Here is a 16,876-nt window from a genome sequence, read left to right as displayed (position 1 = left end):
AGGCTGTACTGTGTGAAAATTTCTTCCATCTTTGTCAGGGTGGCTTTCAGTTTGTTTTCGTTATCAGCTATAACTGCTATATCATCTGCGAGCCGTAGCCAGTTAACATCAATTCCATTTATCTTAATTCCTGTTTCTATTAGTTCTTTCAATTTATTTATTGCATCTTCAAAGTACAGATTAAACAATATGGGTGAAAGAGAGCATCCTGTCTTACACCTCTATGTATTTTTGCTATTGCAGTTTTTGTTTTATTGCTGGCTGCTTCTATTAGGGCTTCTTGATACTTGTAAAGATCATATATGAGCCTTCTATCTCTCCAATCTACCTTTATTGTTTTCAGGAGGTGAAACATTTGGTTCCAGTCAATACTATCAAAGGCTTTCTCCAAGTCAAGAAAGATTATCAGAGTATTTTGATTCTTCTCAAATCTTCTTTCGATAACTGTTCTTAGAGCTAGGATTGCTTCTCTTGTACCCTGCTGTTTCCTAAATCCAAACTGGTCATTGCCAACATATTCTTCAACCTTCTTTGTTAGTCTTTTTTTTATAATTTTGAGTAGTATTTTCGAAGCATATTAAGCTTATTGTTAGATGATTTTCCACTTGTTTGCATTATTTACTTTAGGAATGGGTATGATAGAGCATTGTGTAAAATCTTTGGGTATGATCCCTGTTTCATAAATATCCTTTATGACCTTGAAAAGGTATGACTTAGTTATATTTCCTGAGTATTTTATTAATTCTGAAGGGATGTTATCAATGCCTGGTGCCTTGTTGGTTGACAATTCATTCAGTGCCCATTCAAATTCATCTTTTAATATAGTTGAACCAATTTCTTCCACATCAAGTCTCGTTTCATCTTCTATAGCCTTGGTGTCTAGATCTTTTCTACTATATAGATCTTCTAAGTACTCCTTCCATCTTTCTGAAATTTCTTCCTTATCTATAAGTATGTTCCCCTGTTTATTTTTGATAATTGTACTTCTTGTCTTGTTTTACTAGCTTATTCCTTTTATAATGTTATAACCTTTATCGATTCTCCCAGTCTTTGTTAGATCTTCTATTTCTTTACATTTCTCTGTATACCATTGTTCTTTTACTTCTTTACACTTTCTATTTATCATATTTTTTATATGTTTATATTTGTCTTTGCTTTCTTCCTTTAGGGAGGTTTTGTATTTCCTTCTTTCATCTATTAGATCTAGAATGTCCTGGGTGATCCATGGCTTTTTTTTTATTTGCTTGTTCCTTAATCCTATGCAGTCATTGGCAGCCTTGATGATTGTCTATGTTTTTCTTTTCCTTTCTCCAGTTTTAATGCTTTCATCAGTTTGCTGTTTATAGTTTCTATGGTTGTCCTCTGTTTTCAGGTTATTTATGTTCCATTTGGGCCTTTTCCTTGGTTGTGACAGCTTTTTAAATTTCAGATAACATTTCACTAAAACCAAATTGTGGTCACTGTCAATCAGCTCCCAGGTAACGTTTGCATGATTTTACTTGATTTTTAAATCTGTTTCTTGACATAATATCATCTATTTGGTACCTTGCTATATCCCTGGCATTTTCCAAGTTCACCCTTCTTTTTGGTACCTCATACTAGATATTAGTAATGATCAGATTGAATTGGTGTCAGAACTCCAAAAGGCTATCTCCTCTTTCATTTTGGCATCCAAGTCCATACTTTCCCACCACTTTGCCTTCACCAATGACTGCATTCCAATCACCCATTACAATAAGATTATCTTCCTTTTTTGGTGAGTTTGATTAGATTCTCAATATCTACATATACTCTTCTAACTTCATCATCACTCTGGTCACTAGTAGGCATGTAAGCTTGTATTATTATAATATTTGTTGGTTTTGCTTCTAGTTTTACCATTATCAATCTGCTAATATATTTTACTGAGTTGATTACTCTTCTTCCCCATTCCTTATTGAGAACCACCGTGACATTTTTTGCTGTTTCATCACCTGAATAAATGATTCTGTAATCACCACACCAAAAGTTTCCAGTTCCATTCCATCTCATTTCACTAATTCCCAATATGGCTATTTTTAATCTATCCATTTCTCTCTTCAAATTTTCCAGTTTTTCAATTTCTAGGAGGGTTCTCACATTCCATGTCCCAATGAATGTACAAGGATTTTGCTGGTTTATGACCTGGGAAGCCTTGCTTCTTCACCTGCCGTGCACAAATATTAAGCCATTGTATGCTTGACTATCTTTTAGAATGTCCATCTATACTGCTATCTTACTAGGGAAAAATAGAACAAGGTGGTATCCTCTTGCCTTCCTTGTCCAGTAATAGACTTCTAGAGAGGCTCATTGTGCTAGCCATTTCTTATTCTTCATGATCATCTGCCTACCACAGTATCCTTTACACCATTATCACTTATGGTGATCTTCCGATGATATGGATGAAAGTTGTTGCTGCCCCAACTTCCAGCGGGCTATAACTTATTGAATGGCAGCTACATCTCGCCATGTCGCATCCCCATCAGTGGAAATGTGTGGCTTTTTATAGAGATAACCATGCCACTGTCTATCTCACCACTTTCTGTTAGTAGATGCTGTCCCATTGTCCATGACTGCTTATTCACAGGTTTCCCTGTTAATTCGCAACTTCTGTATCCAGAGGCCACTCCCCTATCTGCAACCTGGGGATGTGCTTGGTAGCATGGGTCCCATGCTATGAAGTGAACACTTCTTATTTCAGATCCCTATAATTATGTGCTCTGACCCAGAATGATTACATTGCTATCAACAATAACATAGTCAATAAGAATTTTCTTATTTCTTGTGTCTTCTTTCCGTGTGATTTTGTGCACATCATTATCAACATGATATTAGTAATGACTTGTCCATGTTCCGAACAGAAATCCAATAGGTACTTACCATTAGTATTATTATCTTTACTCCTTTCTCCAAATTTTCTAAAACATTGCTATATGGATGATATTCATTCTTTATGTTGCTCTTTAGATCTCCGATAAAACCAGCTTTTTCTTCTGTCTTTTCCTAATCTTGAATTTTGCTGGTATTGAGTTGGAGTTTGTCTCAGTAGCTGACCTTTCATTGTTTGTTCTGGTTCCTTCATGAATATACAGCAGGCATCTTGTTTAACCTGGTAACACTTCAGTTGGCCTGACATTATACCTTCATTGTCGTTTGGCCTTAAGTTCATACAAAATACAATTTGATTGGCTAAATCCCAAATTGCCAGCCCATCCTCATTCATTCAGTATCCAGATAAATACCTACTTATCTACTAATAAGTTTCGAGAAGCACTGGGTGGTTCTTACATTCCTTAAAAGATTATGTTGCGATCTCCTTCCAGTTATCTAGCTTTGACTCTCAAGTGATCCTAGTGAATAAAATGAAAGTCAGATATAAATTGTAAATTGTAAAATGAAAAGATAAAAGAACAATCACGGTGATGAACTTTCCTTTCCCAAAGTTTGGAATTAAATAGTTTAAACTTAAAATTAAATAGTTGTTATTTATTTATTTTATACTTTTTTTTAAAAAAAATTTATTTATTTTTCCTAAGTTCCTGATAATGTTTTAGTTTTATACATAGTGCACATGTAACTGCATATAGTAAAAAAAAATAGCATAGCATTTAGTCATAATCTGTTGCTTTTCAATTTCCCACTGCTCTTAGGCGTTTTTGAACACAATAAAGCTTTGTGATACATAGAATGAAATATCTTATTTCATTTTCAATTAATTAAATAGTTTTCTTGTTAATTTGGTTATGGTTTCTTATTTAATTATGCAAATCCCATAGGTTTCATTACACCATAACAATATAAATGATGAATTTGTTTATGACACTTTTACTAATTGTTAATTGCATATGAAAACTAGTATGTTATTCTTTCTATAGGCTCTAAAATTCTAGATGGTATTAAAATGTATTTTTTGGTAACCACAGATAAAAACAAGTGAGAAATCTCCAAATTTGATCAGCTGTGTTATTTCTAACCCTTCACTCAGATTCATATGCTGAAATTGGTTTGAACACTGTATTGCATACTGCTAACTAGGTATTTTAGCTTATTTCTCTTTTGTTTTATGTATATTTATTCATGGCATTTGCATCCATTGCCATGTATACATAATTGACATTGACATATGTCAATTATGTATAGAGACTCTCTATGATGTTCATAATTTATTTAAGCTTTCTTTTTTTTTAAGCACTCTGGCATTCGTATAATGAAGGTATGTAAGTTCTTTTCACTTAAACTTTGATATCATCCAGGTCTACCTACTCACTGATGAGACCTCAAAAAAAGGTTGAAACCGGTCTGGGTAGTGACCCCTCCTCATAATGTAAAGCAGTATTACATCTCCTAGGAGCTGTGTTTTCACATTATGAGAAAATATCAAAGACAGTGAGGGAGCTTGCTCCACCTTTGCTTTGAGTTGCCTTGGTGTGGCACTACCAAGTGGTCACTTACGCTTGGATTCGCCGATAGTTCTTCGGCATGAAACTCATAGATCGTAGTTTTAGATCTTAGAGTTTCGCATACTGGCTGTAAAACAATAAGGGATTTTTATCCCCTTAATTTTAGGAAGATTTTCCTTTTGGGTATACAATAGAAAGTGCAATAAATGAATCAAAATTACAGTTCAATTTCACTCTTAGTTTCTTTCAGATGAAGTGTATTGTCATTGGCAATCCAGAACAGGGTACCAGTTGGATTCCACTCCACTATAAATTTCGCAACAGTTCTTGGTAGAAGAACTTTAGGTAAAAGGTCTCCAGGTAGAAGCTGTAGATGACGGCTTTAGCACATATGAAGAGGAAATTGCATATTCTGTGTCTGTTTTCTTCTGTATGGACTAAATTCCAGTAGTCTTCTTGGCTGTGTGCATAGTTACAGGTGCTAGAGGCAGTATTCAGGACATAGGTGATCATCGTTTTGTTTACAGGACACGTTAGATGTGTGTGTTCTAAGGTACCTGAAACTTCACAGAATAGACACAGATCTGTTTCTCTGAGCTGAAATTTGTAAAGCTTAGAAGGAGTTGGCAAGACGTTATGCCATAGTCTCCACTGTATGTCGAAATCTGGTTTGGCACACTTCGATTTATATGGAAGATCCCACTGAAAACTGAGTGGCATGTGCAGCCTTGTAGATGATAGGGTTATGGATGAATATATGAAGGGGGAAGTTGGAGGCACTGACATGAGGAAGTGGTATATTTTCTTTTAGTTGGAGGGAAGGATTAGAAGTGAGGCTTCAGATTGTACAAGATGAAATATCGGCTCCGAGCAGTTTTTAGAAGGAATACGGATTCCCTGAGGTGTAGCGATATCTGGATAGGCTTTTATAATAGCAGCTTGCATCTGTTGATATTGATTTTCAGTTTTTGAGTTCTTCATTGGTAGGCTTGTGAATGTTTTCCACTTTAGGGTTTGGGTCAGGAGGTCCCCTAATTCTTATTCCTGCCCAGTTCCATGTAGGGAAAAGAAAGGGCTGGTCAGTTGTGAAACTTGTTGTGTTTCTGTTCGAAAATAGTGATTCTGTAAGTACAGCTGACTCTGTTGATCCTGTCAGTGTGTAATGAAGTTCTGTGTTTTTCCACCGCTGTAGAGCATCTCTGTAAAAATGAGGTAGTTTAGGAGGAGATGGTGCAGAACTGGCCATTCGGAGGATTGTGGAAAGTGTAAGTCCTCTGGTGGATGATTTCATGATGTGATCGAAGGTGGTTACATGAGTATGATTGCACTGAAGTATATTTAGGAGGAAGATTATCTTGAAGGACCTAATCTTGTTTTCAAGGGAAATCAGGTCTTGACCTCCCTTACTGAGTGGCTTGCAGAGTTCAGGGTATGTTGTCCAGTTAGTATTGTTCCAGAGGAAACGTTTGATTGCCTTTTGAATGTTGTGGAGAAATTCTTCTGGGGGTGTGAGTACTTTGAGGGTATGCCATAACACACTCGCAGCCATCTGGTTAACTATTAGTACTCTTCCTCTAAGTGAAGACATGGAACGAATGCTGTTCCATTTACCTAGCAGCTGTGTTCAGTTCAGTTTGTTATATATTTTAGTGTTGCCAAGGTGCACGCCTAAGTATATTTGTCCTTCACTTGACGGTACATTCAATCGGAGAATCATTTCTAGCCTTCCATCTGCCTGACCACAAGCCAGTTGGCTTTGCAGAATTTAATTTGGCCCCTGAGGCTTGTGCATATAGTCTGTGTGCTTCCTCGGTTACTGTAATTTCTTCTTCATTTTGGACTATGACAATGACATCATCGGCATATGCTGATAGGGTTATTTTTTGATGTGGCTGTATTATGCTGGTTCGTTTGGAGATGATGGTGATGTACTCTTTTTAAGAAGAGTTCTATGGCCAGTGTGTATAATTGTCCAGAGAGAGAGATGACATCCTTGCTTGATCCCTCGAGAGTATGACAAAGTGCGAGTGAGCATGTTGTTGGTTTTTAAACAGAAGTGTGCATCTCTGTATAGCAATTGCACTGTTTCAGTGATGAGAGGACCATAGCCAAATGCCTTTAGGACTTCGTAAAGGTACTCATGCTCTATCCTGTCAAAAGCCTTCTCCTGATCAAGGCTGACGAGTGCTAGGTTTTCATGTTGGCTGTTTGCGATGTGGATGAGATCTCTTATTAAATGGAGGTTATCATGTATTGATTTTCTTGGAACAGAGTATGTTTGATGTTGGCCAATAACTTCAGGCAGTGTTGGCTTTATTCGGTTTGCTATAACTTTGGAAATGATTTTACAATTGGTATTAATTAGGGAGATTGGATGCCAGTTTCGGATATTCGTGTGGTTTCCCTTCTTTGGTATCAGTCGTGCTACTGAGGTTGTGACGGATTGTGGGAGCCCATTGAGGTAGGCTTCTTGCAGTGTTTTGAGGAGAAGTGGTCCAAGTTAATTCCAGAAGACTTGGAAAAACTCTGACATGAGACCATCAAGGCCAGAAGATTTGTTCTTTGGCAAGGATGTGCATGCAGTTTTCAGTTCATCTAGCATGAATTTGTTTTCTAAGTGGTTCCGATCTGTTGCAGAGATTTTTTTTTTGTTTCTTTCAGTATTTTGTGAATGGTGTGATGGGATGTTCCTGTGGAGCTGTATGCATTCTTGTAGTATTGTAGGATTTCAGAAGTGATTTTACTTGGATCTTCTTTGATGCTGCCATCTTGAAGTCTGATAGCAGAGATGGAGTTTGCTGCCTGGCATTTGTTTCCCAAAGAGAAAAAATATTTTGTGGGGGCATCTGAAAGATTTATTTGTGTATACTGCGATCTAAGTAGGCCACCTTTTGCAGATACTGAGTGTCTTTGCATCGCTTGGAAGGCTGAATGATATTTGGGGCTTTCTTCTGGGAGGTACTTCAGCTGTTCTTCAAGTTGTCGGATTCTAATGTTCCTCTGTTGATTTTTCTGGTGACTGTAGATCTGTGTAAAGGATATTATTTGTGATTTTAGGTGAGGCCACCATATTTTCATTGGTTCTGTATCCACTTTCAAGTGAGTGAGTGAGTTTGGTTATTAAAGCCTGAGTGTTTATTATGCAATCTGGATCTTTCAGGAGGGTATTGTTGAAGATCCAATAAGCACTTCCTGATTTGGATGCTTCCAAAGATAATGAAAGTTGCAACTTGACGAAGCAGTGATCTGAGATGTAGGAAAAAATGTGTGAGATGTTTCTAACTAGAGGAAAGGTGTGTTTGGAAATGTAGTATCTGTCAGTCGTGCTTGGTAGAGTGTCCTATTAATCGCTGTGATTGCTGACCTCCATGTGTAGGACTTCTTATCTGGATGTTGATACCTAAAGACACCGATGAGTTCATTATTGTTTACCAGTGTTTGAAGTTAGTTTATTAATTGGCTACGATGTTCAGCACATTGAAGTCTGTCCTTTTCTTGGTCAAGAGTGCAATTAAAGTCTCCAGCTATTATGATATGTTCTTGGTCAATACTAGAAAGATGGTTTTGAACAAAATCCAGGATTTATAGATAGATAATTATATTCATATTGTTGGAAATATTTTAATATGCTATATTTGACAAAAATGTTTTGTTTAGGGTGCTAAAGTTGTATGTGGTGGAGAAAGAATAATGATTGATTCCCTTCCTGGAGGATTCTATATTTCTCCTTGTGTGTTAGCAGACTGTACAGATGACATGACTGTTGTGAAGGAAGAAATATTTGGTCCTGTAGTATCAGTGTTACCTTTTGATAATGAAGATGAAGCCATTACAAGAGCCAATAGTAGTCCTTATGGACTAGCAGGTGGTGTTATGACCAAGTAAGTTTGAATTTATATTTATTTATTTATTTATTATTATTATTATTATTAAGAGAGACCTTCAGGGAGTCAGAGATTCATCAAGGGAGGCCAAATACTACACTCACCAGCTATCATACTTATTCTTGAATTCATTAACACTGCTTGCACTCACAACATCCAATGGCAATCCAATCATGCACCACCCTATTAGAAAAATCTAGCCCCAACTCTCTTCTTAACGGCATTCATTCTTAGCTTCCAAGGATTCCCTCTTGTTCTTTTCCCCACCCTCAATAAATTGAAAAACTCCATAAACTGAAATCCTGTATGACCTTTTCAGAAGTTTATAAGTCTCAATCATATCACCCCCTCTTTCTCCTGTTTGCTATTGTCTGTAGTTTACAAATTTTCAATCTGTCTTCATAATCATTATTCCATAATCCAGATATCATTTTTAACACTCTCCTTTGCACTCTCTCCAATATATCAGAATGACAACAGAAACCCGGAGACCAGACCTGCGCACAGTAGTACAAGTGAGATCTTATCAACATCTGTAAAGAGGCAAAATGACATCTTTATCTTTACATGTGAACATTTGTTTCAGCATTGCAATTATCTTTTGAGTTGTATTTGCAATCTTTGCTACATGGACCCTGAATTCCAACTTTCTATCTACTAACACTCCAAGATCCTTAGTTTCATCTGTTTCTTTTAACATAATCCCACCAATATAATACAACATTGGATATCTAATCATGCATGACATTTGAAGTGCATGACTTTACATTTACTGACATTGAACTGACATCCATTTTCCCATGCCCACAATTCCAGCCTATTCAAATCATTCTGCAAGTACTGCATAACAGCAGCATTCCTGATTACCCTACCTATCTTTGCATCATCAGCAAATAGCTGTATGTTGTGTATCAAATCCTTCCAAATATCATTAATGTACAGATTGAATAACAGAGGACCAAGCACTGATCATTGTGTTACACCATTATTTACCTTAAATCTTGTAGACTCACATCCCCCATATACCACTTTTTGATATCTGTCAGTCAGCCAACTTCTTATAATTCAAACTAATATTTTTTAATTCAAACCCATATTCTCCAATTTAAGCAACAGCCTTCCATGCTGTCTTCTGTCAAAACCTTAGCAAAATCCAAAAGTATCATGGTGTGTCCATTTCCCTTGTCTAGTTCAATGGTAACATTATTCTAGAATGTGAACAAGTTGCTAAAACATGTTCTTCCCCTTAGTAAACCCATGTTGCTCATTGCAAAGTAGAGATTCAATGTCAACCCATTTCTGAATGCAAGCCCTAACCAATTTTTCCAAAATCTTCACTACCACTCCTGAGATACTAATTGGTCGATAGTTGGATACATCGGTCTTTGCACCACCCTTATGCAATGGAATTACCATACATTCTTTCCATTGCTGCGGAATCTTCCCTGTTCTGAGACTCATATTAAACAGCCTTGTCAAAGGAATAGCTAGTTCAGCTGAACACTCTTTTAGCACACATGTTGATAACCCATCAGTTCCTATTACTGAATTCGTATTCAGTTTGTGAAATAGCTCTAATACCTCATCCTCATACACCTGAATTTCTTCATCCAGTGAAGAGGTAGTTGTGAGCTCAATGTTGCGTACACTAGGGCGATAGCTTTTAACAAAATGAGTGCTTATTAGGTGAACAGCCTCTTCTGCATCTGTAACCCTCACGCCATCTGCATTTAGAAGAGTTATTCTTTCATATTCATTCTTTCTGTTACTTGCAACATATCAATAGAATTCTTGTGGGTTGTCTTTAGCATGCAGAGCAGTTTCTTTTCATACCCAGACTTTGCCTTCTGTACAACAGTTGTGACTATTCAAGCCTGCTGCTTATTATTTTCATAATGCACATCATTCTTATGCACATGGTATTCTTTCCACATCATCCTTTTCTTACGAATCTTTTGCTTAATAAGATTACACATCCATTTGACTCCTACCCTATTTATTCTTCGAACTCTCGTGACACACTCTGATATTGCATCATTTAAGTATTGTTTAAATGTTTCCCATATACTGTCGATATTCTTCCCATCAATCAACCGATCCCATTCCGCTGAAATCAGTATACTCCTCAGTTGGTGATTATTTCCTGCTTTGTAGTTCAGCAAGCAACCGTTTCTGAATGGAACATTCATAAACTTAGTCACTTCCCAAGTGAGTACCACATAATCACTGTCACCAACCAGAGGCAGAATAGTTATATCTTTAACTAAAAGATCCTCTGACACTATAATCAAAAATCAAATCTAATACTCTTTGACCTCGAGTTCCTTCTGTCACATGCTGCTTGAGGAAGTTGTCCCACAAAGCTCAATAAATGCATTTTCATTCTTCTCATGAGATTCTACTGCTACACAATCAATATTTGGATAATTAAAGTCTTCCATCATGATTACTCTTTTCACACTCATCTTGTCTATTTGGTGATGCATTTCTTCATCACTAGCAACCAATCCACCAGGTCTGTAACAACACCCCCACCATGTAATTGATCTTGTTAGATCACCTCACACCAGATGGCTCCAAACTCACTGCCACATGAAATACTGTTAGTACTAGTACTACAGTCTTAGGTCTCAAATCTAACTGGATTCAAATCATCCGACATCATTAGCAGTATGCTCTTCTTCTCCTATCCTCTTTATCCTTCCTAAAAATAGTGTACCCTTTACACTCGATGCCAGTTAGTATGTCTGATTCTTTATTAATTTGTTTTTATTATTAATTTTTAATTCATATTTTTAATATTTTAATATTAATTTTTAATAATTTTAATTAATTTATTGATTAATTTATCTTTATTATTTATTTATTTATAGATATATAGAGCCAGATACACTATATAATTAATAATATCCAGACCCATTCGTAGTAGTGAATGTGGCTATATGCATACCAACCATGGTTCATACAAGTAGAAAAGGAAGACACAGTCTTGTAATTTTCATAGACAATCATTAATAGTAAAATGGGCCATACTGAAAAACTTAGCAACTTTTGATGTGGCACTCTCATAATATGCCACTTTGCAACAACTCATTTAGGGAAATTTCTGCCCTGATGCAGCTGCCATAATCAGCTGTAAGTGATGATGTTGTGAAGTGGAAATGCCTAAGAGCAACAACAGCACAATCATGACCTGATAGGCTATGTAGAATTGCAGAGTGCACCAAGTGCCGAAGCGTATGGTGTGAAAAAAAAATCACTTGCCCTCAGTTGAAACACTCACTACCAAGTTCCAAAATGCATCTGCAAGTGATGCCAGCACCACAACTGTTCATCAGGAGCTGAAGAACATGGATTCCCCATGACTTGGCTGTGGCAAGTGTCAGGTGAAGTGGTATAAAGCTCACTGTCATTGGACTCTGGAGCAGTGGAAACTGTTCTCTGGATTTAAGAATCACTTTTCACCATCTAGCAGTCTTACAGACAAGTCTGGGTTTGAAAGATGTCAGGAGAATGCTGTCTGGCCAAATGTGTTGTGCCAACTGTGAAGTTTGTTACAGGGTCATCATGGTTTCAGCTTGGGCTCTTTAGTTCCAGTGATAGGGATTCTTAACAATGTGGCCTATCTATAATGACATTGTAAACAATTCTGTGTTTCCAACTTTATTGAAACAGTTCAATGAATGCTCTTTCTGTATCAACACAACAGTGTGCCCCCCCCCCCCATCTGTAAAGTGAAGTCAGTGCAAGAATAGTTTGATGAGATGGGTATTGAAGAATCTGACTGGTCTGCACAGAGAACTGATTCCCCCCCCCCCCATCAAACACCTATGGGATGCACTGGAATGCTGATTGCAGGCCAGGTCAAATCACCTGACATCAGTGACCAATCTCACTAATGATCTTCTAGAAGAATGGAAATTAATTACTACAGCAATGTACCAGACTTTAGTGGAAAGGCTTTCCAGATTTTTTAAGGCTGTTATAGCAGCAGAGGGTGGACCAATTGCATTTTAATACCTTTCATATTAGAGCAAGAGTTGGGATGAGCAGTTGAATGGATATTTTTGATCAGATAGGGTAGACACTGTCTGGCTAATTCATCTTCATTTGAAAAGTCCCTTATAAAATTCCTCATGTTGTAGATGGGATTTGAATATAAATTTTTTCTTCCAGAATGACACTGTTGTCACTATCAGCTGGCTCTTTGGATATTTAATCTCATGAGATTATATACTTTAATGCATAAGTAAGCTCTGCAGTTCCAACAGTATCTTAATTTCATGTCCTCCTGAGGGGCACATTGTACAAGCAATAATAATAATAAAAAAACATTAGTCCCATAGGTGGCATAAAGATTAGATAATCTGGAAATCCTCCTCTAGAGACCAAATATGAAACTTTTTTCCACGCCATTTCACAGGGTTTCAGTTTCTGACATGACTGCTCTGAAATTCTTATTAATTTGAGATATAAAAAAAATTTCTTAAATATGGTTGTGATAAACATAATGGTACTAAAATGAAGGACTAGGATGCATTTGAGAACAAATATGTGAAATATTCATCCCAAACACTTTAGATCTTGCAAGGATATATATATAGATTTCGGGCTGTTTTCCCTGAAGGCTTTCAGGGAAAATTTCTAAGGGTTAGAAATTTCAGGTTGTTTCTGTTTAGAGATAATGTCCTCAATTTTTTTATTCTCCTCAAAAATAAGTAAATACATAAAAATAAGTTATTACTGGAAGGGTCACTCCTTAACAAAAACAGCTATAATAGCCGTAATTATAATTGTAGTGTTTAAGAGGAGTAACATGGGATTTTTCCCAGAGACTATACTTAATATCGTAGTGTGTAGTGTTCGTGCAAGCTCCTGATAAGATAAGTATTATTTTCAGTTATCGTTGATAAAATTAGTTAATATTGCGTAGTTTTGTTTGCCTTGCATATTTTAGTGCGTCTGTTTGTGTGTTTTTGGTGTGTATAACTTATTATTTGATAAAACACGTTGCAATAATTATGGCACCTGTACGAAGGAAAATGGCAGCCAGTAATGATGGTTCGCCATCGTTATCAAAGAACAGTAGTATAAAAGAAATGAGTCAGTGTACTAGCTGTGAAATGTATGCTTTACGGAGTGCAGTCGGAGTGTGGATAGATGATAATAAAGGATTGAATGTGTGTAGAAAATGTAGGGAGAATGAGGAATTGAAGTGTATTTCGGATCGTGAGTGTGATATTTTTGTCAAACTTCAGAATGAAGAAAATAGCGATATGACAAGAAACGGCAAGGTTGTACATGAGAATTATGAGAGTGTGAATGTAGAAAGTGTGAATGATAGTATTAATGGTTTCTCAGAGAATAAAAAAGATGAGATAGATGCATTGAATGAGATCGCGTTGTTGAATGGTGCGATAGAAAGGGCAAAACAGCAGCTAGAGTGCATGAACAAAAGTCGACTGAATGAACCAACCAATAATAAAAGGTATGACAGGAAAAATAGGCGTATGAATGTGAACATGAACAAAATGAAGGATAGAGTGCTGTATGGAGACTCGTTAGTACGAGGTATGTTAGTAGAGGATTTGACAAAATCGTACCAACCTGGTGCGACCATAAAGGATGTAACTGAGTCTATTAGAGAGCAAAAGGAAAGGGTGAAAGAAATGATTGTTGTGGCAAGTACGAATGATTTGAAAGGAGATAAAATGGAAATGATAGAAGACCTGAATGAATTGTTTGAGGTAGCAAAAGAAAAGAGTGAGAGAGTTAGAATGATTAGTCTTTTGCCACGGTATGACAGTGAAATGTTTAAAAGGAGGGCCATAATTGCGAATGACTTTATGCGTGGGTTATGTATGACGAGTGGTGTGGAATTTGTGGAGTGAGTTTGATGGGCGAAAGGATCTATATAAGATGGATGGCTTGCATTTGAATGGTTATGGTGTAAGAAGACTTGAGAAAGTGTTGCTGAATGTAGTGGATGTGCAAATTCAGGGAAACTAGATTCGTTAAGGGGGGGGGAGTAGATATACAGTCCTTAGGGAGGCAGTTGAATGTAAGAATGAATATAATATGCTAGAGCAAATAAGGACAACAAACCAGAGTGGGATAGTTAATATAAGGCATCAAGGTAGGGTTGGGGCTAATGGGGGTCTTAAATTCATGTACACTAATACTAGGAGTATTGGGAACAAGAAGGAAGAGTTTTTGGCCATGGTTGGCACTTACAGACCACAGGTTATTGGTATTAGTGAAACATGGCTGACTGTAGATGATATAGCTAGTGGGATTGAATGTGATGGGTATAGTGTATTCAGGAATGACAGAGAGAATAAAATGGGGGGAGGAGTATTGTTGATGATAGCTGATGAGCTACAGCCAAGGAGAATAGAAGTTGAATTGCAGGATAGAGAAAAGAGCATATTTGAGCCCATTTGGTGTGAGATTGTGGCTAGCAGAACTAAATATACAAATGGGTGCTGCTATAGACCAGGTGATGAAAAAGATGGTGGTGACAGTATGCACAAGCAAATAGAAGAAATGAGTGGAAGGAGGGTGATTATTATGGGAGATTTCAACTATGGTCGCATTGATTGGAGTGAGGAGAGGACACACGGGAGGAAGGAATTGGATTTTATGCAGTTATTAAGGGATAACTATCTGCGACAGCATGTAATGGAAAATACTAGGGGTCAGAGAGTGCTTGACCTAGTAATTACATCTGAGGATTTGGCTGTAACAAATATGACCACATTGCCACCAATCGGTGAGAGTGATCATAGGGTCTTGACTTGGGAGGTGGCTAAAGGTGTAGAATTTTCAATTAAGACAGGGTACATGTGGAATTATTGGGCTGGAAAGTATGACAGGCTTAGGAGTTTGATTGGCTCAGTGCCATGGAATGTACAACTGCAAGGACTAGAAGTTGATAGTGCATGGGAGGTGGTTAAGAAGTGCTTGCATGAAACAATGGATGACTGTATACCTAGAATCCGAATAATAAATCAAGTAGGGGTTAAATGGATGAATAACACCATTAAGCTTGAGCTGGAAAAAAAGAAACAACTATGGAGGGAATTTAAGGAGAAAGGTGACCGGCAGGCACATGAACGGTATAAAGCGCAGGCCAGAAGGGTGACGAGTGTGGTAAGAAAAGCAAAAAAGGATTACGAAAGAACATTGGCCATGCAGGCTAAAGAGAATCCTAAACAGTTTTTTAGATATGTAGCAAGTAAAAGGAAAAATGTACATGGCAGAATGATTTTAAAGAATGCCGATGGTAGGGAGGTAACTGAATCAGTTGAGATAGCTGAGTTACTGAGTGAGCACTTTGCAAGAATATATCATCCAGGTGGTGACATTGCAGAAATGAATAAACCAGTAGATTATACGGGAATTGTGGTGAATGAAGTGGAGGTGAGTAGTCTATTGCATAACCTCAATGTCAATACATCTGTGGGGTTGGATGGTATACCAGCTCGTGTAGTACGAGAAGCAGCTAATGAATTGTCAGTACCCTTGACCATTTTGTTTAATTTGAGTCTCGGGTCTGGGTTAGTCCCCAGCGGGTGGAAGGAGGGGAAAATAGTTCCACTGCATAAAGGTGGTTCCAAGACCGCTGTTGTAAATTACCGACCGATTAGCATATCAGGAATCATTGTCAAGGTCTTAGAGAAATTAGTCAAGAAAAGAATACAGGATTGGATAGATGAAAATGGGATATTGTATTGGGGACAACATGGTTTTGTGAAGGGTAGATCATGCCTCAGTAACTTGTTCACGTTTTATAACACAGTGACAGCTGAACTGGATAGGGGTAATGGGTTTACAGTGATACTACTGGACCTTGCCAAGGCGTTTGACAGGATACCACATGGAACCCTAATCAGTAAACTGGAGCAGATGGGGAATAGATATAGGGTTGGTAAGATGGATAGGAGGGTGGTTGAAGGAGAGATACCAGAGAGTGGTTTATTCAGGAGTGGAGTCAAAAAGATGTCTTGTGACTAGTGGAGTGCCGCAGGGCTCTGTTCTTGGACCACTGCTTTTCAATTTGTTCATCAATGATATTGGAAAGGATTTGAGAGGAAGTGTTCACTTGTTTGCTGATGATGCAAAGTTGGGTAGAGCAATTGTGAGTGCACAGGATGTCAAAATTTTACAGGATGATTTGGATAGTTTGGAGGACTGGGCTAGGAAAAATGGATGTCAGTTTAATGTGGCAAAGTGTAAGGTTATGCACTTTGGGGTGAAAAGAATAGCAGCAGTATATCGCATAGGTGGAACCGTACTCCAGGAGATTGATGAGGCCAGGGATTTGGGAGTGCTGGTGGATAGGGAGTTGAAGTTTAGGGGGCACATTGCAAAAGTAACTAAAACAGCTCACCAAATCACTTGGCTTATGAAAAATACTTTAACATGCAGAGAGAAGCAAGTTGTTGTTCCTCTGTATCGAGCTTTGATAAGACCCCATCTGGACTTCTGTGCCCAGTTATGGGCACCAGGGTTTCTTCGTGATGGGGAGGAAGTGGAGAGGGTCCAGAGACGAGTGACCAAGATGATAGCAGG

The 16,876-nt window shown here is 37.6% G+C and overlaps 1 protein-coding gene across 2 annotated transcripts in view; it reads left to right on the top strand.

Annotated features, from left to right (window-relative positions):
* LOC150094541 (4-trimethylaminobutyraldehyde dehydrogenase A-like) overlaps positions 1 to 16,876 on the top strand; it is a 149,823-nt gene that overhangs the window by 107,486 nt on the left and 25,461 nt on the right. For both annotated transcript variants that reach the window (XM_090412176.1, XM_090412175.1), the window contains exon 8: positions 8,076 to 8,299. In XM_090412176.1, the coding sequence (XP_090268302.1) occupies positions 8,076 to 8,299 (224 nt within the window). The remainder of the gene's footprint in view (positions 1 to 8,075; positions 8,300 to 16,876) is intronic.

This window comes from Typopeltis vanoorti, chromosome 22 (assembly GCF_054136105.1).
Source record: "Typopeltis vanoorti isolate ZY-2024b chromosome 22, IOZ_Tvanoo_1.0, whole genome shotgun sequence".
Taxonomy (NCBI): Eukaryota; Metazoa; Arthropoda; class Arachnida; order Uropygi; family Thelyphonidae; genus Typopeltis; species Typopeltis vanoorti.
Note: the sequence above shows the minus strand (reverse complement) of the source record. Positions and strands in the feature narration are given on the sequence as shown.